Raw genomic sequence first — 25,712 nt, 5'->3', positions numbered from 1 at the left:
CATAGCATTTATTTATGTTTCTAATTATGCTTTTGTTTGTAGGGTTTTTTTTGATATTTCATCTAGACTGCATTGTATGTTTTTGTTCACCATTGAGTTCCTATCACAATGCCTAACAGCTGATGCACCCTCAGTAAATATTTGTTAGCTGGGTAATGGCTAAAAGGATGCATGGATAGACAGAGGAAGGAAATCAGCACAGGATAGGTCATTTTGGACTGCTGGCATTAAACAAGGATTCGTATGTGATCTGGAATTTAATCTGGGCTTTGAGAAGGGGGCAAAATGTTTAACATGTCAATCCACATGTTAAAAATATACACTCTTTATTACAGCTTTTTTTTTCCCATTAAGTGCAATCGAGGAGATGCATCCTAAATTAAGCCTCACAGCTTTCTTTTTCAACACATGTGGGTGAGAAGGTACTGTTATATTAAGCAACACAGCTAATTAAAAGAGGAAATGAAAATCATTCTTAAATGAAAAGAGTCCCACTTCCCCCTCTGGTTTCCTTTACTACTATATATCCTTGAACTATAAAGTGTTTCATTAGAAAGAACTTTTACTAAACAGTAAAATCAAACCATTTCTACAGATCTGCATGACGCATTAGAAATAGTAGGAACAAAGAACTACATCTTGATTTAGAGCTAAGGGACACATTTGTTTGATTCTTGTTTGTTCTGCAGAGGGTCTGAAAAGGAAAGACACTCAGGCAGCCCTTTCACTTGCTCCACATACAAGACTCTTAGCCCCCCACTGCCTTTCAGCAGCCTCATTCATGAATATATGTCCTTGCCTAGCCCTTGTAGATGTCTAGCTTTCACCTTTAGACAGAACATTCTCTTTTGATTACCATTAAGGGGATTATATATTCTCAAGGGTTCTTTTTTGTGCATCTTTTCATTCCTCCTTTTTCTAAATGTTCCCCCTCCCGTGCACTGTTCTAGTCCTCTCCCAAACCTTTGCTCTAAGATTTAATTAGCTGATCTAGCAAATTCAAAAGTAATTATTGCTTTGCTTTTGCTTTTCCATCTTTTGATTTTAAAAGGAGGAGATTCTCCCTTAAATGTAACATCAGACTTTTCCTTGCTCAGGTACTTCACAATATTCTCCTTGATCTTCTGGAACATACAGACTGAAAATAGCTTCTAGGCCCTTGCCATTCCAGCCCAGAGACAATATCTGTCATTAGCTCTTCCTTCAAATGTGCTCTCCAGCCCTCTCATTGCAATGCAGTTGTCACAGACATTTCCCCACTTCCTCCCCCTTCCCCTCACCCTGAAAGTGCCTCTTCTGTTGGTCATGTGTTTCTCTTATGAGATAATTGAGTTAAAAGTGTATATAGTCTGGACAAATTCTGCCAGATGAGACAAGATGACAAAAGAGTACATTTTAAGAAATAATGACCAAAAGAGGACATGTCGTGCACCACTCCACTCCTGATTGATGGGCTTCATTACTTAGCTCCGGCCACACGAGAACCACATGCATTAAGAAATCTGTACACTCTGCTCTCTTAGGACTATCTTTGCTTAACATTTAGAAAAATCAGCATCATTTCTAAATGCAGAGAAGAGAAGGTCCAGCTAAAATAAAATAGATAAAAGCAAAGCCTTCAGGAAATGAGACTTGAAAGGATGCTGTGAAGAAGACTTGGATTAAGAAACAAACAAAACCTTCCTATTTTCAGTCAATTAGAAAGGCAGCAAGTTACGCTGAATAGCCCTGAGTTCTGATCCTGGTTAGTCATGAATCACTGTATTACTTTAGGGAAGTCACATAAACTTTCTGGGACTCATTGTTCTCATTTGCAATATGAGGAAATCAGTTTAGATAATTTCCAAGTTATTTTCTAGGTCTGAAATTCCATGATGTTAAGATAGAAGATATCATCTACTAAGACTACTGTAATAAAATAACCTGAGCAAGTCTCTCATCAGAATGACTGGGTTCAAATCCTGCCTGCATTTTTTTTTTTTTTTTATTGACACTAAGATCTTTGGTCAGATTTTAACTTCCCTAAGTCTCAATCTTCTCTTCTGTAAAATGGGGATAACAACAGTACAAATGCAATAGAATTGTTGGTGAATTAAGAAAGATAATTCACATAAAGCCTTATCATGGTGCTTGGTGCTCAGAAGCCACTCCAATAGCAGGAATGTAATGAGGACTACAGTCTTCTCGGAAACACCTAAGAAGGAAAATAAAATGTACATTTCTGTGTATTTGCTTGATGAGTTTCCAATACCCTAATTTGATATTTAAAAAATCATATGTTAATAAAGCCTAGTGAATTATATTCCTCCTCCTAAATTCTCAGTATCACAATTAATATGTCAGTCTAGCATGGAGTGGAGCTGGGGAAGTGGGCCTGAGGCAACAGCTAAACTCTGCCTTTCATTGAGCCTCAACCTTATGCCTTTGACAGCTTCCGGGCTTCTGGGGAGCTCACCGCAGACCCAGCTAGCCACCGTCTCTGTCACTAACAAAGATTTAGAATACATGTGGCAGTGGATGCTCTGACTTCCATAATTTTCAGTCTTAACTATTCACTAAAGCCAGTCGGTCCTTAAAAAGGAAAAGCACTCCAGAACCACAGAGCTTTTGTTCCCATGGCAACAGCATAGGTCAATAGCTGCAGTCACACCTTCATCAGCCTTGATTGCATCTGGCAATTTACCATCTTCTGTGCTTCCTTTTGTTTGAGCCTCTCTCATTTGCTTAATTCCCATCTCTATTGGGAGAATCGCAAAATGCAAAACTACGGGAGCTGAATTTAAATGAAAAGCTATGGGAGCCTTAATAAAACACTGGAGAGCACGGCTTATTTTATAAAACTCATAGACATGTGCCTGTTAGAATCAAGTCCCATATCCTGAACCTCAGAATCTCACTTCCCATATTCTGTTACAGCTGAGAAATTATTTATTTGCAATACCCTATGGTTTTTGGAAAAATCAATGCCATTTCTGCTTCCAAGATCCTATTCTGATATCACGGGTATCAGCTTTGTCAGGATAAAGTCCAGATTCCTCATCTTGTCATACAAAGCCCTATATCAGCGGACCTTTGCTCACAGCACCACCTTCCTCTTGCCCGTCTCCCTTTACACTCTACACTTAGGTGGTATTTATCTTCTTTCACTTCTTGAACACAGCCTATACTCTGGGTCCTCACACATGCTGTCCCCTCTTTTTGGAACATCATTCCCTCAGCCTCCTTGCCTGGCTATCTCGTATTTGTCCTCCAGGTCTCAGGTTAGGTGTCACTTTCCACAGGAAAGCCTTCTTAACCCCAAGCCTGGTGAGTCTTCCATTACACCACGTGCTTCCCTGTTATACCATTATCTCAATACATTCTAATAGCCTGTAGAAGTATCAGAACTCCTTATACCTGTGTAAGCCCACCGAATGCAGAGGCAGGGTCTGTCTCTATACCCTCCATCCACTAACCCCACTGCTGAATTTCCAGTGCTCCTTCAGTGTTTGATACATCACCGGTGCTTCACAAATATTTGTTACATGCCTGAAATCACTTTATCCTACTAGATCATGAGAGTCCCTTGTTATAAATTTCGTGAATTTGGTGTTCTGCAACTTCCTGTCTATCCGACTGTAAGCATCTACCAGAAGGTGCTTTTATTCAAGCTGTATTTGCAATTTTCCTATCCTTCACAGGGATATCAGTAGATAACCATTCACTTAAAGTGGACAAATTCTAAAATCCCTGGCCTGTGGTCTGTGTTTTTTTTCATGATTTAGTCCACTAACCACTGATTTTTTAGGTCAGCTCAATGTAGTTATCCTAAAAAGATGTAAAAATAAGGAACAAACAAAAATGTTGAAGTAAGTGAAATAAGTAGCACTACTGAGCCAAACGTCTACAGTCATCAGACAAGTCCACTAGCCTGATGCCCAGCAAGGCCTGGACCCCTTCTTGCTACTATACACCGAGTCTTATGTTTCAGAGCTCATCAGTCAGCGGTCAGGGCAAGAGAAGGAGAGACACACTGTTTGCTAAATGTGACACCACCTGAATTCAGTGACTGGGGATCACAGGGACAAATCTTGTTTGTTTGAGCCAGGCACTAATGTTGAAGAGGCAGCTACTCAGTACATGGTATCCTGACACCATGATACATGGAGGCTGACGTTTTTGACACCGGGACATTCTGAACTGTCAGCTTCTGAAATTATTAGCAAGCATCCCGTGCAATGGATACCCTCCCTTTACCTCTGAGCCGTCTCTGATCCCGTCATTAATTTCATTTCTATTTCTGAGTGACACCCACGCCTTGACCCCTAGCCATCAGTTTGGCCCATGCTGAATTTCAGATGTCTGAAGGATAATACTGCATAGAAATAAGCATTAGATGGTGAGCTATGTGAGTCAAATACTTCCAAAGGACATTGGGGGCAGGAGAGTTCAGGCATACATGTCTAAGTCACATGGGGAAGAAGTGTGAGAAGAAGCTGGGAGCCAAGGTAAGCCTCATGGCACACCACTGTGCTGAGTGGGTGTACAAGAGGAAAGGAACTTGCAAAAGAGCTGAGGGGAGAGAGGGAACAAGAATACCATGCTGCAAAGTGATAGCACAATGTAAGCACTAAAAGGGGATGATGGAGTTTATAACTCCCTGAATTGTAAAAAACCAGCTGGTTATTGTGGATTAGAATAGCAGTTAAAAATGTGGAAATAGGGTCATCTCTCCCCTCTTTTCCCTTTCCTCCACGGAACCCAATGTCCAGTCTCCCCACTGGCCTAAGTGCCCCATCTGCTCTGCTCCTTCTACTGATGTGGCACAAAGCTCACTGGTACTGAAACGGCAAAGAAGTCTCATGGCACTGAATTTCTATTAAAATCTGGCTTAATATATCCTTGCATATTAGTGATGTTCAAAATAATATTTGTAAGTTTTCCCATTTTGTTATTTTCCAAAGTATTTCAGCAATTTCACTAAAAATGTTAGTCTTCAAGAAAACACCTTAATGATTTGATCAGCAAACATAATTGAGCATATCCTATAAGCAAGTACTGGTGATCAAGCAGGGAGTAAGACAGAAAATGTTTCTGCCCTCATGGAACTTACATTCTAGGTAAAGAGAGCAGATTATAAACATATAAGAACACTTGTCAGGTAGTGATAAGTCTATGAAGGCAACTAAAGCAAGGAAAAGGGTCTGAGATTCATGGTAGGGGGCCATTTCAGATTGGGGGGTCAGCGCTGAGTAGGTGTCCTTTGATCAGAGAGTTCAATGAAATGAGGAGTTCACAGTGTGACTATCTGGAGGAAAAGCATTCAGGGCTGACAGAATGTAATGTCCCTGAATTCAGGCAAGTTTGAGGATCAGCGAGAAGGCTAGTAGTGATCACATAAGCACACTTCCATGACAAGGATGGGTGCAATTACCAATATGTTTACCAGTAGCCAATTGTTATCTACATTCAACAAGGTTAGAAAGGCAGTAAAGGCAGACAACTTCTTCCTTCTTTTTGTATCTACTTACCTTACTAGCAATTCTTGTGTGTGTGTGTGTTGGGGGGAAACAACAGAGGGGGTAAAGGAAATTGTCATTCAACTTCTCTTTTTACCATACATGCCCTCCATTCTCCATCCCACTCCTATTTCCTATTCTCGTTTCTCTCTCTCCTTCTCTCATTTCCCCCACTTCTCCTCCTCCTCCTCTTCCTCTACCTTCTTCCCCATCTCCCCTTTCAAATTTCTATCTCCTATCTGCATCCTTTACAATATTTCTGTACCTTCTTAAAATCTCAAAAGTGAAAATCATCCTTGAGAGATAAAAAGAACAAAGTTTGTCTACATCGGCTGAGAAGAGCAGTTTGCGTTTGAGTTAGATTATTAGCAAAAGTAACCACATGTACCACAATTAAAAGAGGAAGGAAGTTGGGGGTGGGGGAAAAAGACCCAGTAGCGTCAAATATAATGAGCGCGGCTTTACGACGTACTCACAGAAATGTCGGCATGTTCACACCCCGTGACTTGTAGCTAGTCTCTGCAGGATTTCATGGCCAACATCCAGCAACAATGAGCACCGGGCTCCTTGACCCGGCGCTCACGCCTGCAACTTGCAACGTTTCACTTCAGTCTGACTTAACACTTCAATCATAAAGGTAATAATAATATACCCCAATAACAGGGTAGAGTAATATACCCCAACCCACTATTGATCTCACAGCAAATGGGCCCTTGCTTAGCTCACTGAAAAACCTTGCTTGACCACCTCCCGATGACTGCTCAGACCAGACTGTTCAGGCGGCTCCTCCAGTACCCACCTGCGGCTGCTCACCTCCACAGTGAGTCTCGTGATCCCTTTAGATAATACCGCTTCAGCTGTTCTGGATTAAACCCCCTATTCATTCCAGCCTGATTCCCACCATCCTACCAAGACAGAGATACTCTCTGGTGGTGTTTCTGGCAGGTTATTTTCAGCTCCTATGATTGAGTACTAGGTAGGCATGGGTACAGATTACTCTAGCAAAAAACTTACTGTTTGAGACTTCAAAATGACCATGTACTCCAGGACCAACATAAATGCTTGAGATCAACATAAATCCTTTTCTCCTCTAGAAAGTGAATAGGAGCCATTTCAAACCTTGCCAGGCTTTATGGATTTTCATTCATGAGTAGTAAGTTATTGAGCAATATTCTGTACTGTCTTAAGCTCTTCCATCTTGACACTTTCCAGTCATTTCTCAACCTGGTAGCTCTTTTAAAAATGTAACGTTGTCACTCCTCTGCTTAAAATCATTTTTTAGATTCCACTTGCACCCACGTCAGAGTCCAAGCCACCTACCAAGACCTACGAGAAGCTACGCTGTGTCTACTCTTCCCCCCTTTGCCAACACATCAGGTGTCACTTCAGCCCTCCCTCACTAAGCTCCAGACACCATGGCTTTCTTTAAGTTCCCAGAGCACCATACATTCTTTCATGCCTCAGATTCTTTCCATATGCTGGTTCCTTTCCTGCCCATCACCATTTACATAACCCCTTTCACCCTCAGGTCTCAGCTTAAGTGTGCCTTTAGAGAGGCCTCCTTCGGCCATCTTATTAAAATTCAAATCCTCTTCCCTACTGAATGAACGCCATTGTTCTCAAAAACAGAAAGCTTTTTTTTCTTCACAACACCTACTACACCATTTTTAGTTGTATCATTCAGGGTCCACTTGGGGAAATACCAGTTTGTCCACTGGAAACCATACCAGTTTGTCTGAAAAGGGAGAACCGAATATAAAGCATCAATTTAAAAAAAGTACTAGTAGACTGAAAAGACAAAAAGAGGGCACTGAGGTACCAGAGAGACAGGAAATGCAGGAAATAGCCACCATACCTAAGGCTGGGGATCATCGGAAACTAGGAGGAGGTGTCCTGCAGGGCTGGGACACAGAGCTCGAGGTGCCGTTTGCTTCCTGCCGGTCCCTCAGGAGCTTGGAGGAGGGCCTGAGGGGCTGGTTCTCAGATACCAAGGAAAGGGTGCTGCTTGGCTGGTGCCGGCGTCTCTGACGAGGTGCAAAGAAGCTGGTTCTGGGAGTGCTGGAAGAACTAGAAACTGTGAACAACCAGTGATGCTGGAGTAAGTTAAACGGCAACAGTACCTTCTCAGAACAGCAAGGAGAACGAGAAGGAGCAAGGCCCCTTTTGCTTCCTGTTTATTGCCTACCATTCTTCCTCATTGCCTGCTATTGACAGATCCTAACGTGGATACACCTGGCAAAGGAAAAAGGTATTGATAGTTTGCAGAGTTCCAGCCTGAGCAATTTAGAGCAGCATATCCAAGGGTGGGTTTAGAGATATCATAGCTTAATAAATAGCATAGTATTTGTTTGTTTTTTGTCTTTTCTTTCATACTAGACAGAACATGTTCAGGACCCATGTCTTTCTTTTCACTATTTTACCCCCTTGATGTGTACAGCACAGTAAGAAGTAAATAGAAGGTACTCAATAAATATTCCTTGGATGGATGAATTTATTAGATTGTTTTCAAAAGGACTTAGTAAAATATACAGTTCAATTCTTGTCAACTGAATAATATTGAGTGCCTCATATGGTGGTCTAGGTATTGGAGCTAAAATATGAATATGAGACAGTTCCTTACTATTTAGTAGGGAATTTAAGACATTCTCATATGACACTAAATAATAAAATGCCATTGCAATCATTCATATGTTTAAACGCCCAAAGAATTGAACAGGCAGCAAGATCTATAAGAGATCAGGAAAAGAAAAAAGGCAAATGTAGGTTTGGAATGATTCAAGAAACTTGTGGAAGAAGTTATGATCTGAGGCAGGCTTAAAAGGGGGTGGACAAGCAAAGCTGTGGAGGAGGGATGGGTTCGGCAGGTTTTCAGATGATTCTGATGAAAACAAAGAAGTGAGAGATTAGTAGAAGTCACTGGAAAAGTGAAGTTGAACCAACTGTGTAAAATCATGAATTCTGGAGTTAGAATTATGAGTAGTATGTCTTTTACAAAGAGGAGACATTAAGAGGTTATATGCAAAGGAGTGAGGTGGCTGTTGGGAATATCTTCTGCAGATGAATCTGGCAACATCACGGGGATTGATGCAGCATCACTGATTATGTAGAAACTAGAGCCAGAAAGACTAGTTAGCAGACTGTGACAACAATCCTGAGCCAGAAAAGATGGTGGAGATAGAAAAAGAAGAAAAATATAACAAGTAATGTTCAGAAGGAAGAATCAATAAAACATAATGCAGAATTAATCCAGGGCAAGGAGGATGGAGAGGATATCTAGAATTAATCCACAGTGATACACGCAGAGAGGATTCAGAAGGGTGGAGATAAAACAGAGATCATTAAGTTTCAACAGAAGAACTTGATTAATAATGTTATCAGTACAATAAAAGTTCCAGCAAATATTTATCCTCCAATAACTAAACCCACATTTTGAAAAGTTAATATGAATCCGGAAGAATATATATGTCTTCGCCTTGAGCTTCTTCAGAAGCACTAGGCTTCTTCAACTTATAATGGTCACATAGTGTCTCATTTCCATAGATATGTTCCTCGAAATTGGTCTGCCAAGTGTTTTCATATATTCCGTTGTCTGTTTCTTCTTTAGCTTGGGGAGGACACGCTTTCACATTTTCATAGTTGTCATGTATGTTAGTGTCCTTCCCAGCAGAGCTGTGGTCTTGGGTTTGAACTGAGATTTTATGTCTTGGGCCGATAACCTGGGGGCTCAAGGAGACTCTTTTAGTATAGTCTTTTCTCCTTTTTCTCCTTTGCAAAAACTTTGGTAAGGTAAATTGCACTGTATTACGCTGTTTCCAGTGCCAAACACACCCAATTCCACAGATCACCAACAGTAAAAGAAGGGAAATTCCTAAGGAAACGGCCACTGAAGTATTTCCACAGCTTTTCAGCATTTCTGCACAGTACTGTTTTGTAGTATGGTGTAGCGCTTAATGAATTCACAGGTACAGTCCACTGTAATTCTTTGTAGGATATGGTTTGAAAGTAATTTCGGAAGCTCTTTTAGGCATTTCTGTTTCAGATATGAAAGAACATCATGGCAAAGTCCTGGTGTACGTAGAGGAGAGATGAGTAAACTTGATTTTGGAAGCTGGCTCTCGTTGTAGCTGATGATTATACAATTGCTGTTGTATAATTGCACTGTGTCAGGGGGATTTCATTCAACTCCACTTCCTTTTTTATCAGTGAATCACAAAATGAAGCACAAATGAGTGGAAAATAATAGCAGAGTAGAAAACTCAAGGAAGGGAAGGTTGAACGATCTGCCATCCACGTGCCTGCTGTAAATTAGAAACATTTTAATTGCATATTTATTACATAGCATAATAAAAATCTGCCAATTTCTACCACTACATTAAGCATCAGCATTTAGTGAGCTCTTCCTTCAGGATAGAATACAGTACTAGCTGTTGCATTTAGTGCGTTTTTGTTTTAATATAAAATACAGTACTAGCTGTTGTGTGTGTGTGTGTGTGTGTGTGTGTGGTGGGGGGAGAGTTAAAAGAACCTGTCTCTGCTGAAGCCTGAGTGGTTTTATCACTTAGATTTCAACATGGTTTTTGACCATAAGGCTAATAATTTTCAAGAGAAAGATAATGCTTCAAACACAATAGGAGCAAAGAGATAAGAGTATAGATGTGCAATCATTTCCATTACCTATCACCTCCTCTGTGAAACCTTGCCTGTCCCTTTTTGTAGTGATCTGCAACCATGTCTTTTCCTTAATCACACATTCCTCTGTATCCCCATATTAATGAGTCAGTCCTCTATTATAGCATGGCAATCTAAATTACAGCAAATTGTGCGTCTTCCTACCTGGTTAAATGGTGGGCAGGGATCAGGTCTTTTCCTCTGAATACTCCTAAAGAAAAGCACAACACCTAGCACAAAAAAGACACTCAGTCAATATTTATTGAATGAATGATTAAATAAACATAGGACTCCAAATCTAAGCATCTAATTGTTTAAGTTCACAGTTTAAAACTCAACACATGTCTTCTAAAAGGTACAGTGTATACTTAAAAAAAGAAAAGAGCTCTCTGATGTAACACAAAATACCTAAAACCAAAATATTTAAGACAAAATTTGAAAGACTTCCTATCACTAGTCTTCTCACAACTTCCAGCAAATAACTTTCATTTAATTAAGATAATTTTAGAGTGCTACCTGTTGATGCTTTAAAATGGCAAAGAGGAGAGAAAAATGGAAGTGTTCAACTCGGCTGAATGTTCTATTATGATTTTATCAACAAAGTATTAGTACTGTATGTTTTTAGCCTAGTCACAGAAATACTTATATCCAATATTGTTTTCATTATTATTGTTGTTTTCTTCCAGTTTTATTGAGATATAATTGATATATACCACTGTATCAGTTTATGGTGTACAACATGATTTGATATATGTGTGTATTGTGAATTGATCAAAACACTAAATTTAGTTAATATGCATCAGCTCAGTTACAATTTTTTTTCTTGTAATGAGAACATTACAATCTACTCTCTTAGCAACTTTCAAATAAATAATACAGTATTGTTAACTATAGTCATCCAATTTCATAGTGCTTATGAGATGATTATCATCATCCACTGAATGTCATCATCAATAATATTTAGTTATTTGGGGTCAGCTTCTATACACTTTTACACGGATTATCTCATTTAATCCTACAATGCACAGCTGTCATGTTAAATAGATACCACTGTTATGCCCATTTTATATGTGAGAAAAGAGAGGATTAAAAAAGTTAAGTAACTTCTTTAATGACTAAGAAGTGATTAAATCTGGATTCAAGTAAAAAATTTCCCCCCAATATTATTCCTACCCACATTTCTATGAATGTCTATCAAGCACATCCATCACTAAATTTTTATAGATGATTAGCTCTGAGGTTCTTGAGTGTTCGGAATTGTATCTTATTCATCTTTATATTACCAGCAGCAGTACTAGACACAGAATAGCTAGCTTGTTAAATATGTGTTAATGAAGGGAGCAACCTGCATTAGGATAAAACTAGTAATGAGAAACAGGAAAAAAGAAACCCCATGAAATTGTGCCCTGCTCTCAGTAGGAACTCATGTACAACAGTGAACTTTTCTAAATTTGTTCAAGGTTAGAATACATCAGTATGCAAATTTTCAATTGGCATTTCACATAAAATACGAAATTAAATAGGAGATGCAGTTAACTCATAACATTTATTTGATAAAACTATAGGGACAGACACCCCAGTCTGCAACATCTTTTACTCTCTTTGGAACTTTTGTAGGTTCCCTCCTTTAAAAGGCCAGACACAGTGCTTGTGTTCAAAGGCAAAGGTTTGGCAAGTGACTTTAACCATTAGGAGCGCACTTCCTTTTTTGCAACAGCTGAGAACTGACCATATGTAAGATATTTCATGGTATAAATGATAACTCATTTAAGTAAATATTTGCCAGCATATTTGAACTAAATTTCACATATTGATTGAAATTAATCAGCTTTTTAAAAGCTGCCAGGATTGCAACAGCAGTGAGGAAGGCTAACTATTGTCCTCTGAGGATAAGGTAATAAATGGCTCTCTGGATTTTCGAGAGGAGAATTTATTTTTAACCATCTGTGTTCTTCTATGTAGACATTCCAGTACATTCCCAATATTAAAGCTGTTTGTCAAAGTAGTGTTCTCTGAGATAAAGACAAGGAGACATTTTACAGGAAAATAAATGCATCCGTCCTCTTTCTTCAAAATAACTTAATAGGAAAAGCCCTGCAAGACATGAATAAAGACCTACTAGAATGGGATACATATGTTAAACAAGAGTCCTTCAAATATAACTTATAGGTTTCACTTTGCCCAATTTGAAAGAAGACTGCTTCTGTTTTGGAAGACAATTCCAACAGGTTACCTAACAATTATTTGTCTTAAAATCACAAATTGTTGACAAACTTCTGAAGTTTTCAGTCAGATACTGCCCTTCTGTTTGAAACCAAGGCAACAACAAAGCACACTCTTATCCTTGTGAGCCTCTATACCAGTAAAGAAACATTAACTTCACTCTCAATTTGTAAAGTGGTTTTTCAACTATGGCCACCTAATTCTACAGACTGTGTTTGATAAGATAAAAAGCCATTGATTATTTAAAATGAACTAGTTTGTTATAGTTTTCATTTCACACAAACACCTTAAAGCAGGTTCTTACTTACCTTGAGATTGGTATGCCGAGCTTTCTTTTCTTCTTTTGGTTATGTGTTAAACCTGCTTTTGTTTAGAACTTGTTCCTCTTTTTCACGTAGGTCAGTTACTTCCTTCTTTACTTCCTCCTTTCACATCATTTCATACTTGCAAAGTTTCCTGGCTCTAGAGGAAGTTCTTATCAGATGCACAAGAATTAAGATAAATTGCACGAGTTTTTGAGTAAGGAAGTCCAGCCCTTCATTTTTACCCAGTAATAATTCTCCAACTATATCAGAAAATGATGCATAAAGCCTAGGTGGTTTTTTTATTGGAGCAATATTTGCAATCTCCACTTTATTTTTGTTTTTTTTTAAACATCAGAAATTTATTCTCTCACATTATGGAGGCCAGAAGTCCAAAATCAAGGGGGGTGGGGTGGGGCAGGGGCGGTTCTTCTGGACACCCCAGGGGAGAATCCATCCAGGCCTCTCTCCCAGCTTCTGGTGCTTCCTGGTGATCCCCGGTGTTCCTCATCTTGTAGACACATCACCCCTATCTCTGCTCCATTGTCTCATGGCTTCTCCTCTTGTCTTTTCCTCTATGTATCTCTTATAGGGTCACTGTCATTGGATGTAGGACCACCCAGATAATCCAGGATGATCTTTTCTCAGACCCCTCATTTAATTACACCTGTAAAGACCCTACTTCCAAATAAGGTTCTGTTCACAGCTTCCAGGAATTAGGATTTGGATGGTTCTTTTGGGGGCTGGGGGGGGAGGTCACCATTCAACCCACTACAATACCTAAAAGAGTGTGCATTTTACCTTTTAATTTTTATAACTTTTTAAAAGTTTAATGCTGTGTGTAATCTTCAGGCAGTCCTCACTTTAGAATAAATAAGTCATTTTATTTGCACTTTAAAATTTTTAAAAAGAAATATTTTAAAATGTAGTAATGCATAGGTCTTTATTTATTTGCTTGTATGTTAGAACAGTCCTTGTTCCAAGTACTATGTACCAGTGCCCCAGGTTACATCTATACATGTCAAACCAGTGTCCCAGTTTTGGTTCAGAATATGCTAATATTCTTTTAAATTGATAAGACAGGATTTCCTAAAGTATATTCCAAAGTGTACTACTTCTGGAATTTTCTAGTAGAAGTTTCATCAAGTAAATTTGGAAAGTACTGCTTACCTGGAGACTCATAGGCACTCAGCATACTAAAAGCTATGAGCAGTCCTACAGCAAGAAAACAAAACAAAACCAAATATGAAAGAAAAACTGTTTCACTTCATTTAATAATAGTAGCCAGCATTTCCTGAGCACTATACTATGTATTTAAATCTGTTGTGCGCTACTCAGTAAATCCTGACAACTTGATAGGAGAGGACTCTATTCGTCCTTTCTTACAGAGGAGGGGAGGAAGGCAGAGTGGTGAGGTACTCACTCCCCCTGTGTGGCTGGCATTTTGCCTCCATCACCTGTGTGCTAAAGTCACCACACTAGCTGTCTCGCTAGGCTGAATGACAAGTCTCCATCACGGAACCCTTATTTAACAGCATCTCTCAGAGGACAACTCGGTGGAATACCAAAATGGGAAATGCTGAATTAGACAGACAAGATGACAAAGTAACGGAAATTTTGCCTTTTATGTTGTACTGGAACTTTTTCAAGCACAGAGGATGAACTTTGCATGAGGCAGTTTAAAAGAAGATTTAGTTACTGAAATACCAATTGGACATTCGAAGAACAATATTGTCAATACTGACTGGACACTGTCATTGTGCCAGGCATTACGCTAAGCAATGGGGATGCAATAGTGAACAAACTCCCTTGCAGCACCTAAAGCCTAGTGAAGAGGCTGTACCCACAGATCTTTTCAGATCAAGACAGTAGGAGCTAAGGAAGACACCGTTATGCACAGGGAACAGTGGGAGCAAGGAAAAGAGGCACCCAACTCACAGTTGTCAGGGAAGGGAAGACGTGAGCAAAGCCTCACAGAACACGAAGGAGATAATCAAGGCAGAATAGGAGTGTTCTAGGCAAAGATCTCAGAGTGAAGGAGGTTATGAAGTTGTGAAGCTTGAAATGTGAATTCAGTCTTCAGTCTACCAATATTTTAACAGCAACATTAACCACCCTTCCAAGTAATAATACACACACACATGCACACAATCTGCAAGTAATGTAATAAATACAATATTTATGTAAGATTATACAGTCTACTCTAGAATTCAGGACAGCTGGAAGTTCATCTGGATTTTGCTGTTTGAACTTAGGAAAGTTTTAACCCTTTATCACTTTAGTTTTTCTAAAGATAAATAAAATGAAGGGATGTTCCCTGGCCTTTTTCTCTAGATATGATTTATTTTTAAGTAATAGATATAACCATTCTTTGAATTTACAGAAGAGATGCTATATATATATTTTTTTCAAAATAGAATTATTGTATAATCATCATTTGTATGGATCAGATATTATGTCTTGAGTTCTGTTTTCCTACCTTCCTATCTTTGGCCCAGCAAGACACATTTTTATTGTCTTCTTACAGTTCCCTTTTTAATCATAGCAATTATAGTTAGGCTTTCTTTTCCTGCTTTTCCTTCCACCATGTCCTTTGGGTAGCAGAGGGTGTGGGAGGTAAATTGTTCTCTAGTGTAATTTGGACTGAATAGTTTATCCAGATAATCTTTCTTCTCCTATTATTTGATGATTAACAACCAATTTACTTAACTGTGATTAAAATTCCTAGCAATTTCTTTTGTGTCAGTTAATATCTATTTATTTTAACCATGTACTTTTTCAGATACTTGAACTGAGTAATATTGGTGATGACAGACGTGGAAAAATGTTTGTGAATGTGGATTTTATTTGAAAGCATGACTAACTAAAAACATCTTCCTGGATATTCTGTAGGGGGCCCCCAAACTCCATGCTACTGGTTAAAGGCATTATGGAAGCATACATTTTAGCATAAGGCATTATGTTGCCTGGGAAAGGTAGCCTATTATTAGCTAGAAAATTCATTAATACTGATGGGTTTATGGGATTAGCCAAAAAGCAACTAGAGCTTTAATGGAATGAGTCACTGCCTTTCAACTAGTAAAGTTTCACTGTGTGGGCCAAGGAGTTAAGAAAATTTTAAAGTGAGGAAATTGAGCAGTTGAAGGTGAGGAGAGAAGGCATGAATAAGAAGAGGTCAAAATAGAACCACTGTTGCTTCAGTTATGCTTAGTGTCAATCCTGTTAGCAGCTGGCAAACTTAAATCATATAATGTTGAGGGGATGGGAATGGATTTTACTGGAAGAGATCTGAGATATTATTTAGTCAAGGAATTCATTCCCAAACCTGAAAGTCTATCAAGATCACTTATGAAACTTTAAAAAAAAATACAAATTCATAGGACCCTGGGGATTCTGCTTCATTATGTCTGGAGTCGGGCCCAGGGATCTTCAGTTTAAAAGTTAAGAACAATACCAAGGAATTTCTGAGTTAGAGCAATAAGGGATTGCACAGACTGTGGCGGGGGTGGGGGGGGGAGGAATTTTTACTTTTGATTTTACAGTCTTTTATACTATTTGATCTTTTTTCATAAACATGTCCCACTTTCATAAGAAAAAGGGACATTGACATCTCCTCAGATGATTTTGAATTGTGGCCAGGTTTGGGAACTATTGATATAATTGAACCCTCTGAGGCTCAGAGAAGTGATGTGATTTACTCCATAGAAAGTAGAAATCTAGACCAGATATCAAAACAGTCTCCTGATTCTGATCTAGTAATTTTCCTCTATACTATACCACCTCCGTGAGGAATAGATAAAAAGAAAGTCCTTAGATGTCCCCTTCAAGAGTCTATCTGTTTTTCTCTCCTTACATTAAGTCAGAATATATATGACAGGAAGTTAGAGATAAGAAAATGAGAGAGCAAAATCCATCAGGGATGCCATAGGCAGTGAACCATGAAAGATGTTACTCTATTGGTGGACCATTTTAAGCTATGAAATCTGCCACCTGAAACACTTGTCAGGACTAAAGAGACGTATATTGTTATGGTTCATTTAACAACTTAGAAAGGTTAGATTATGGTCAAGGGCTAAAAAAGAAGACACTGAAAGAAAAACAAAGTAAAAAGACCTAGGAATTGCACTCCTATGTATATACTCAACAGAAATGAAGGTCGTTTCTGATTATGACTGCTTTCTTCATAATGTCCCAAAGCTCTAGAAACATTCCAAATGTCCATCAACAATACAGTGGGTAAATGGAGCATGGTAAATCCACACAATGGAGTACTACACAACAATGAAAACAGCCAAGTTACTGATATGCACAAAAACATGGATGAATCTTACAAACTTAATATATAATTAAAGAAGCTATGCACAAAAGAGTACATGTTGTATGATTCCACTCCTGAAATCACGTAAAGCTTTCTACAACCATATAATGGTAGAAGTCGGAAGAAAGGTGATTATTATAGACTGGGAGGTATATAAGGGAGCCGTCTCAGATGCTAGGAAATGTTCTATATCTTGATCTTTGTGGTGGCTACAAAGACGTATCTATATATAACCATTCATCAAGCTGTCCATTTCAGATTTATGCACTACATTAAGTACCTTAATTAAAAAAAAGAAACTGGAGATGAAGAGTAAGACAATACCTTTAAAAGTCATGAAAAATTGAGGTAGCTAGATATATGTTTTTATTCATTCAGATTACCATCTTCTTTGGTAAACTGGTCTACTAATTTGGGAGGGGAAATTTTGCTAAATTGCAGGTAGACTCTGAGCTGGATGAGTTATAACTTTATCTGGAGCTTCCTGAGCCTGAAGGTTGGTAAAGGCTGGTGGTAAGAAGGATGGGAGTTATTAATGAAACTTGAGCTGCCACCCAGTCAAAGCAGGGAATTTCTACTTTCTGAGATTATGAATATGGTCTTTCATTGGCACACCTTGACTTACTTAAGGGATGTGTTGCTGAAAAATAATATTCAATCTAAAAACACAGGTATAAAGCAATTTAACCTAAAAGAAATAATTCTGTGATCTTGGGCAAATAATATGACTTCTCCATCTTGCTTTCTTCATCCACAAAACAGCAATGGATTCAGTAATCCCTAAGATTCCTTCAAATTCTACTAAGTACAAATGAATAGTATAAAAATGGCCATCACATTCAGAAGATGATATTTCAAAGCAGTTTTCATGTTTAGCATATATTTCCTTTCACTCCAACTCCTTTTTCATCATAAGTCTTTCCTAATTGCTAGCGCGTATCAGATAACATGACTTGAAGCTTGTTTCAACTTCAGTTGAACAACACTCCTTCTCCTTCCCTCGCTGTTTCCCCTTTTATTCCTTCAGATTAAAATAAATGGACATTGGGAAAGCTGAAAAAAATTGAAAACATTTTACTTCTTCATGAAAAAAATTGAAAGCTGCACAATTTAGCAGTCCAACAGAAGATACACCGTTCATCTTAGACTGTGTATATAATTTCACAAGTCAAATAATGGATAAACTATTTCAACAGATTTTTGGTTTTTGTTCATTTGAGGAGGAGAGTATTATAAACTAGGATTAATAATAGGCACCAAATCAGTCACTGGTTGATTCTGCCAACTTCTTCAGAAAATTCTGCAAGGCACATTATAACATATCATTACTTTAAAAATAACTGCACAGGGCTTCCCTGGTGGTGCAGTGGTTGAGAGTCTGCCTGCCAATGCAGGAGACACGGGTTCGAGCCCTGGTCTGGGAGGATCCCACTTGCCGCGGAGCTACTGGGCCCGTGAGCCACAACTACTGAGCCTGCGCGTCTGGAGCCTGTGCCCCGCAACGGGAGGGGCCACGACAGTGAGAGGCCCGCGCACCGCGATGAAGAGTGGCCCCCGCTTGCCGCAACTAGAGAAAGCCCTCGCACAGAAACGAAGACCCAACACAGCCAAAAATAAATAAATTAATTAATTAAATTAAAAAAAAAAAGTAAAAAGAATCACTCTCACAGAAAACAACAAAAAATAAAAATAAAAAAAAAAATAACTGCACATATTTTGAAACTTTACACTGTAGTCAGACTGGATGTAAGAACTACTGGATAGCAGACACCTTTCTCCCAAGAACAGTGTCAACCACTACTACCATTTCAAACCTGGCACGGGAAGCGGGTACTAGGGGAGGCTCACTCATCAGAGGAAAGCATATTCTCAGGCCTTTGCCTGAAGACCCTGAGTGATCTGAGTTATACACTGTTTCTGAGCAGGAAATTAGGGGGGGGAAGAGAGAATAGTAGCTGTTTAGAGTCACTTCTTTCTCCCCAAACTGAGATGGCGCCCTATATAACTTTATTCCCAGGAGGAGGAGTAGAGGGTGAAGAAAACAACAAACACTAATGGAGTGGGTAGGGCAGAGGACCTGTCTGAAAGGGTCCCAATAAAGAGGGCATCTTTTTCTCTCCCTGTGGGAAACACACTCTGGAAGCCAATTCATCTTCAGGTAAATATTGGTGAACATTCACCCAGAGCACGAGGGCATTTAGTGGTGAGGCATAAATTGTTAATAGTCTCAGATAAGCCAGTGTTATGCCCCAGCCAAGCCGATGTCTCTGAAACCCATTTTCTATGCTTCGTTGTAGACCACTGGCTTCTCGTTAGTAGACCAGGCTAACATCATGTTGTTCATTCTTAAGAGACATATCTCACCGTAATATGTTCCTTTTATTAGCTAGTTTATCAGAATTTGAAGACCGTCTCCTTCTTGTCCTCAGAGTCTATCGTATCTCTAACATTAACTAGCTTGAGCCAGTCATTTAATCACAGAGAACCTCAATTTCTTATCTGTAAAATGGATCTTAATGAGTTAATGGTTCTTAACTCTAGCTGTTCATTGGAATCTCATTAAGGAGCTTTAAGAATCTTGATGCTTGGGTTCCAGGCCACAAAAATTAGAGCGAAATCTCTGAGGGTGTAACTTGAGCATTACTAGTTTTTAAAAGGTCTTCAGGTATTTAAAGTCCCCAGCAAGCCAGTATTGAACAGTCAGGCCTCTTTTGAACTAATATTCTATGGCTCTGTGCTGTATGACCTTGAGAACCGCTTAACTCTTTACTTCAGTTTTCTTCACTATAAAAAGAGAACTTGAGGGACTTCCCTGGTGGCGCATTGGTTAAGAATCCGCTTGCCAATGCAGGGGACATGGGTTCGATCCCTGGTCCGGGAAGATCCCACATGCCATGGAGCAACTAAGCCTGTGCACCACAACTACTGAGCCTGTGCTCTAGAGTCTGCGAGCCACAACTACTGAGCCCTTGCACCACAACTACTGAGCCTGTGTGCCACAACTACTGACACTGCATGTTGCAACTACTTAAGCCCATGTGCCTAGAGCCCATTCTCTGCAACGAGAAGCCACTGCAATGAGAAGCCTGTGCACCACAATGAAGAGTAGCCCCCGCTCGCTGCAACTAGAGAAAGCCCACACGCAGCAATGAAGACCCAATGCAACCAAAAATAAATAAATAAAGAGAACTTGAAACGTAGTGTTGTAAAAAAAAATCTGCAAAGTGCTCAAAGTTCACCACAAAAATATATGTTACTAAAAACTGCCAAGAATTCGCATGATGGCTAAAATGGCACTAATAGTACATACACGTTGATTTCACACTTGAGCATATGTCAGACCGTTCTCTCATCTCTTTATGTGGATTTTCTTTTGTTAATTTCTGCAAGAATAGGGATGGGTGTTATTTACTAGTTTGGAGATGAAGAAGCTGAGGCCTACCCAAGGCCATATCTCTTTCCAGAGCCTGAATTCAAACTCACAGCATGTGACCTGAATCTAGAGCAAGTGCTTTTAACCTCTACGGTATTTATGAACTGCCCTCCTTCTCTTTGTGTAACCAAATGCCTGTGATGTACCAGATTAAACAATTCACAGAAGGGGAGTGACATGCTTAAAATGGCCTGAGGCTGGTAACCCTTGTGACTACCAGGGAGAGTGATGGAAATGACCTCACATTTAGCTCTGACTGGACTTAGTAAGCTGTTACACACAGAGTCTGCCCTCTTCTCTGTATGTACACGGACATGTCCTTATTCCAGACCACACCATCTCTGCCTGAACAAATGAAACAGCCTCTTACTGCTTCTTTATCCTACCCTGCTCACCCTCCAATACTGCCGTAAAGCTGACAGAGTGATATCTCTCAAACATAAATTAGACCACATCAGCCCCCTGCTTACTAAGACCCTTGAGTGGCTTCCTGTAGTCTTGGAATTACCCTACTTTTACTGATAAGGATTTTCATAATCTGGCCCCTGCTTCCTCCCTCCCTCACTGAACCCCAGACACATTTGCTGTCTGCGAACCCTCCACTGCGTTCAGTTCGTTCTTGCCTTTAGGCCCTGCATTAGCTGCTCCCGTTAGCACAATGTTACATCAGTGTATGTGTCAACACTCAGGTAAAGAAACTGAAAATCACCACTACTTTGGAAGCCCCAAACTTGCGCCACCCTATGACACTGTCTTCCCTCATCTCCAGAGTAACGGCAATCCAGGTTTTTTCTGTTAATCATTCCTTGCTTTTCGTTACTGTTTCACCACCTACGTATATATCACTAAATAGTCTGGAAAACTGCAGAGCAAGCACAGACTCAGTTCATGTAGACATGGCAAGATCTCCACTGTTAAATGAGTCTCTCTGGAGAAGAGAAGTTGTGTTGAGCCACGAGACCACCGGTTGCCTCAGCCTCCTTGAGTTCATACAAAGTCCCTTCTGGTGGGCTGGCATGTCTCTGGACAGGTCTAGGAAGTGGCATGAAAATGTACAGCTTATTGTCAAGCAGCTGGTAGGCCTCTAGCATGTACTAGACATGGATGTCTAGTGGAGACAAGGTCAGGGACAAAGGGTGCTCTGTATTTTCTGCTTCTGAGTATGGCCTTAAGGGGTAGGTCAAAGAAGAGCATTTCTGTGGGGTAAAAAGGGGCTTCAAGTATCCTGGCAGCATATTGTCAAGACAAGCCAAGTATAGGAAAGTATCAGGGCCAGGCTCACTGAGACCTTCTGTCCTTAGGCTTAAAAGGTTGCAAAATCTTGGTGGTTTCTTACTAAACTAAACATACTCTTACCGTACAATTACCACACAATACCATACAATCATGCCCCTTAGTATTTACCCAAAGGAGTTAAAAACTTATGTCCACACAAAAACCTGCACAAGGATGTTTATAGCAGCTTTATTCTGCTATAATAATGTAAATTGGTGCAGCCACTATGGAAAACAGTATGGAGATCAAAAAACTAAAAATAGAACTACCATATGACCCAGAAATTCTACTCCTAGGTATATATCCAAAGAAACAAAAACACTAATTCAGAAAGATACACGCACCCCAATGTCATAGCAGCATTATTTACAATTACCAAGACATGGAAACAACCTAAGTGTCCATTGACAGATGGATAAAGAAGATGTGGTAGGCAGGTAGACAGATAGACAGACAGACAGACAAGCAGATAGATAGATACAGATACACAATGGAATACTACTCAGCCATAAAAAATAATGAAATTTTGCCATTTGCTGCAACATGGATGGCCTTGGAGGGCATTATGCTAAATAAGTCAGACAGAGAAAGACAAATACTGTATGATATCACATATCTGGAATCTAAAAAATACAACAAACTAGTGAATAAAACAAAAAAAATGCAGACTCACAGATATAAAGGACAAACTAGTGGTTACCAGTGGGAAGAGGGAAGGGGGAGGGGCAATATAAGGGTAGGGGGATAAAGGGTTATTATGGGATTATATGAAATAACGTGTGTGAAACTTTTGAAAATTGTAAAGCACTATAGAATTTAAAGAATGTTTTAGTCAATAAATTTTTTAAAGAATAAAATATGCAAACATCCCTAAAAAAAAAAAAAAAAACAACTTGGAAGCAAGCAAGATGTCCTTTAGTAACTGAATAGATAAATAAATATCTAGACAGTGGAATACTAAAGCACTAAAAAGAAATGAGCTATCAAGCCGTGAAAAGGCATGAAGGAAAATTAATGCATATTACTTAGTGAAAGAGGACAATCTGAAAAGGCTACACACTGTATGATTCCAACTATATGACATTCTGGAAAAGGCAAAACTATGGAGACGGTAAAAACACCGATGGTTGCTTGTGATTGGGGAAGGGGGGAGATATGAATAGGCAGAGTACAGAGGATTTTCAGGGCAGTGAAAACACTATTTATGATACCCTAATGACGGATAAATGACATTATACATTTATCCAACTCGTAAATTGCACAACACCAAGACTGAACCGGTAATGTAAACTATGGGCTTTGGGTGACTATGATGTGTCAGTGTAGGTCAGTTGTAACAAATGTACTGCCCTGGTAGGGGGTGTTGATAACTGGGGAGGCCCCACATGTGTGAGGGCAGGGAGTATATGGGAAATCTTTATACCTTCCCCTCAAGTTGGCTATGGACCTTAAACTGTTCTAAAAACAAAAGTCTTAATTTTTCAAAAAAGGTAAAAATTCAGCTTCAATAGGATCCATTACTTGCAACTAAAACTGTGACTGATGCACTGTGCATTTATTTATATTTTTACATTTGTTTATGTACTATGCTTTCAGATCATCTTAGGACATACTTTACTGGATATGTGTTGGAACTCTCCTGTTGTAAGGGACACAGCCTCAACTCAAACTGGCTTACACAAAATAGATTTATTGACCTTTATAACTGAAAAGTCCATGAGTTCAATTTCACTGGTAATCTCTTATTTCCCAAACTGCCTGATGGGTACATGGATGTTGATTACAATAATTTTCATACCTTCTTGAATATTTGAAATACTTCAAAATAAATTAGAACAAACCAAGATAAAACAACATGAAGTGGCTGGATCCAACAGCTCAAGAAATGGCATCAGCAATGGCACCTCCTCCTCTTGGTTGCACCCCCCGTTCCTCTGGAGGCCCTCTCCAGCTGGAATCTCCTGCAGCCCCAAGCTTGCTATATCTACAGCTGGCAGTTTAGTGGCAAGAGTGCCTGACTTCTCAACAGTTCCAGAAGTCCCAGAATTGACCACTGGCCTGAGTCAGGTTTCAAGTCAGTTCTTGGAAGAACTGTTTGACTCAGGGTGTATGATGCTCTGATGGGTTAGGCCAAGCTTGCCTGTCCTCCCCCGGAGCGGAGGTGACAAATGAGGTTAACTACTTCTCTTTGCCGGCTGATGCATGGTTTACAGAAGGACATTATGGAGTTTTGTTAAGAAACACAAGTGATCCTTTCTCTTCTTGAAGATTCTTTAAAGGAAAAAGGACAGGGACAAGACAACAGTTCTCTCAGGACAGAGAGAACCATTTCTCAAGTTGTCTCCCAAATTCTGTGGAGATCTTAAGGCAGTTCTAAAGCAGAATTATTGTCAATAAGTCAAGAAGTACCAGCATTGTCCCACTGGTAGAGAAGGTAGTGGAATTATATTTTTGTCAATAAAACTAGTATTAATACCGTTCCCTGTGACAAAAATTGTCTCCTTGACCAAACTCTAGCCAGGTTCCTCTCAAGCCCTTTCTCAAGCAGGCCTCAACCTTGGCCTATAAAGACTTGAACAAATAGCAACATAGCTTCTAGTAGCTCAAGACTGAACCCCTAGGATGACCCTCACACCCCCTTAAAGTACCTGCCTGAGAAAACTCATTGCTGCCAAAAGACTTTACTGTTTGTCCCAGCCAATAATTAAAGATAGAGCCCATCTCCCAGTGTCTGTGGGATGGTAGGAGCCTAATTTTGATAAGTGCCGGTTAGCAAACCCAGATGGGTTTCATATGGACCTACCCCCACTTCGTCCTGCTTTTTGTAAGCTTTCACCTCCCTGACTCTGCTGAGCCTCTGCTCACCAACACCCGCCTTCTCATTCTCCCTTTAAACACCCAGTCACCGCTGTATAAATCAAAGTTGAGTTCAGTTCACGCTGAACTCCTTTCCCTACTGCAGTAGTAGATTACTGATTATAATGTGTCCTTATCACTTTACCTAGTGTCTGGCTTTATCTATCTTTAATACTTGCATCACCACTAGGAAAAACTAGGAGCAAATGCTGTAGAACCCAAAACCTAGAGAAGACTGCCCTCTACTGGCTAAAAATCTGGGTTTGGCAATGAACCTTTTTTTTTTCCACACCCAATTCCTGTATACATGCCAAGTCATCACTATCTTTGTTATAAACATGACTTCTATGCACACTGATCATTAGAAACCATCATACTCAGGGCCAGCAAAATCTGAGCGGGTAGTACGGCTGACTGTTCCAGCTAGTCGGCTCAGCTGTGGGTAGGCTGCTTGAAAGTACTCATCTAACGTTTCAGAAGACATCATTATAAGCCTCCTCAAACTGGCAAAACAAATTCAGAAACATTGAGATATTCCACATAAATGCAATGACTCCTCCTTTATGTTACAGTACCAAGGGGGTTTGCTGAGGACATTGTTTTAAAAATGTTTTAGCTTTATTGAGGTATAATTGACACCTTATGATACATTTAAAGCATACAATGTGATGATTTGATATACATATAAGGATTCCCCAATTGAATTATCACATTCATCACTCACATATTTACTTTTTTTTCTTGGTGAGAACACAGGATTTACTCTCTTAGAAAATTTCAATTATACAGCACAGTATTGTCAACTATAGACACCATACTATACACTAGATCCTCAGACTGTATTCATCTTATATCTGAAAGTTTAAACCCTTCTACCAACCTCTCATTTCCCCCACCACCCCTCATCCCCTGGCAATCACCATTTTACTGTTTCTATGAGTTTGATGTTTTTGTTAGATTTCATATATAAGTGATACCAGGCAATATTTGTCTTTGTCTATTTCAATTAGCATAATGCCCTCCAGGTTCATCCATGTTGTTGAAAATAACAGGATTTCCTTTATTTTAAGGCATTTGAATAATATTCCACTGTCTACGTATACCACATTTGCTTCCTTCATCATTGATGGACACTTAGC

General features: G+C 39.4%; 1 protein-coding gene across 2 annotated transcripts; it reads right to left on the bottom strand.

The window, feature by feature from the left end:
* Positions 1 to 900: 900 nt before the first annotated feature.
* GAPT (GRB2 binding adaptor protein, transmembrane) lies at positions 901 to 18,360 on the bottom strand. 2 transcript variants are annotated; one of them, XM_082382551.1, is made up of 3 exons: positions 12,698 to 18,360; positions 10,332 to 10,396; positions 901 to 9,796 (listed from the first exon to the last, which is right to left on the bottom strand). In XM_082382551.1, exon 3 carries the CDS (start codon positions 9,407 to 9,409, stop codon positions 8,936 to 8,938), a length of 474 nt encoding a protein of 157 aa, XP_082238677.1. In that variant the 5' UTR covers positions 9,410 to 9,796; positions 10,332 to 10,396; positions 12,698 to 18,360; the 3' UTR covers positions 901 to 8,935. The 2 variants fall into 2 exon arrangements, with proteins under 2 accessions (XP_082238677.1, XP_082238676.1); XM_082382550.1 differs by having other exon boundaries at positions 901 to 10,396.
* Positions 18,361 to 25,712: the final 7,352 nt, after the last annotated feature.

This window comes from Balaenoptera borealis, assembly GCF_965194805.1.
Source record: "Balaenoptera borealis genome assembly, chromosome: 2".
Lineage (NCBI taxonomy): Eukaryota > Metazoa > Chordata > Mammalia > Artiodactyla > Balaenopteridae > Balaenoptera > Balaenoptera borealis.
This window is presented reverse-complemented; position numbering and strand designations above follow the sequence as displayed.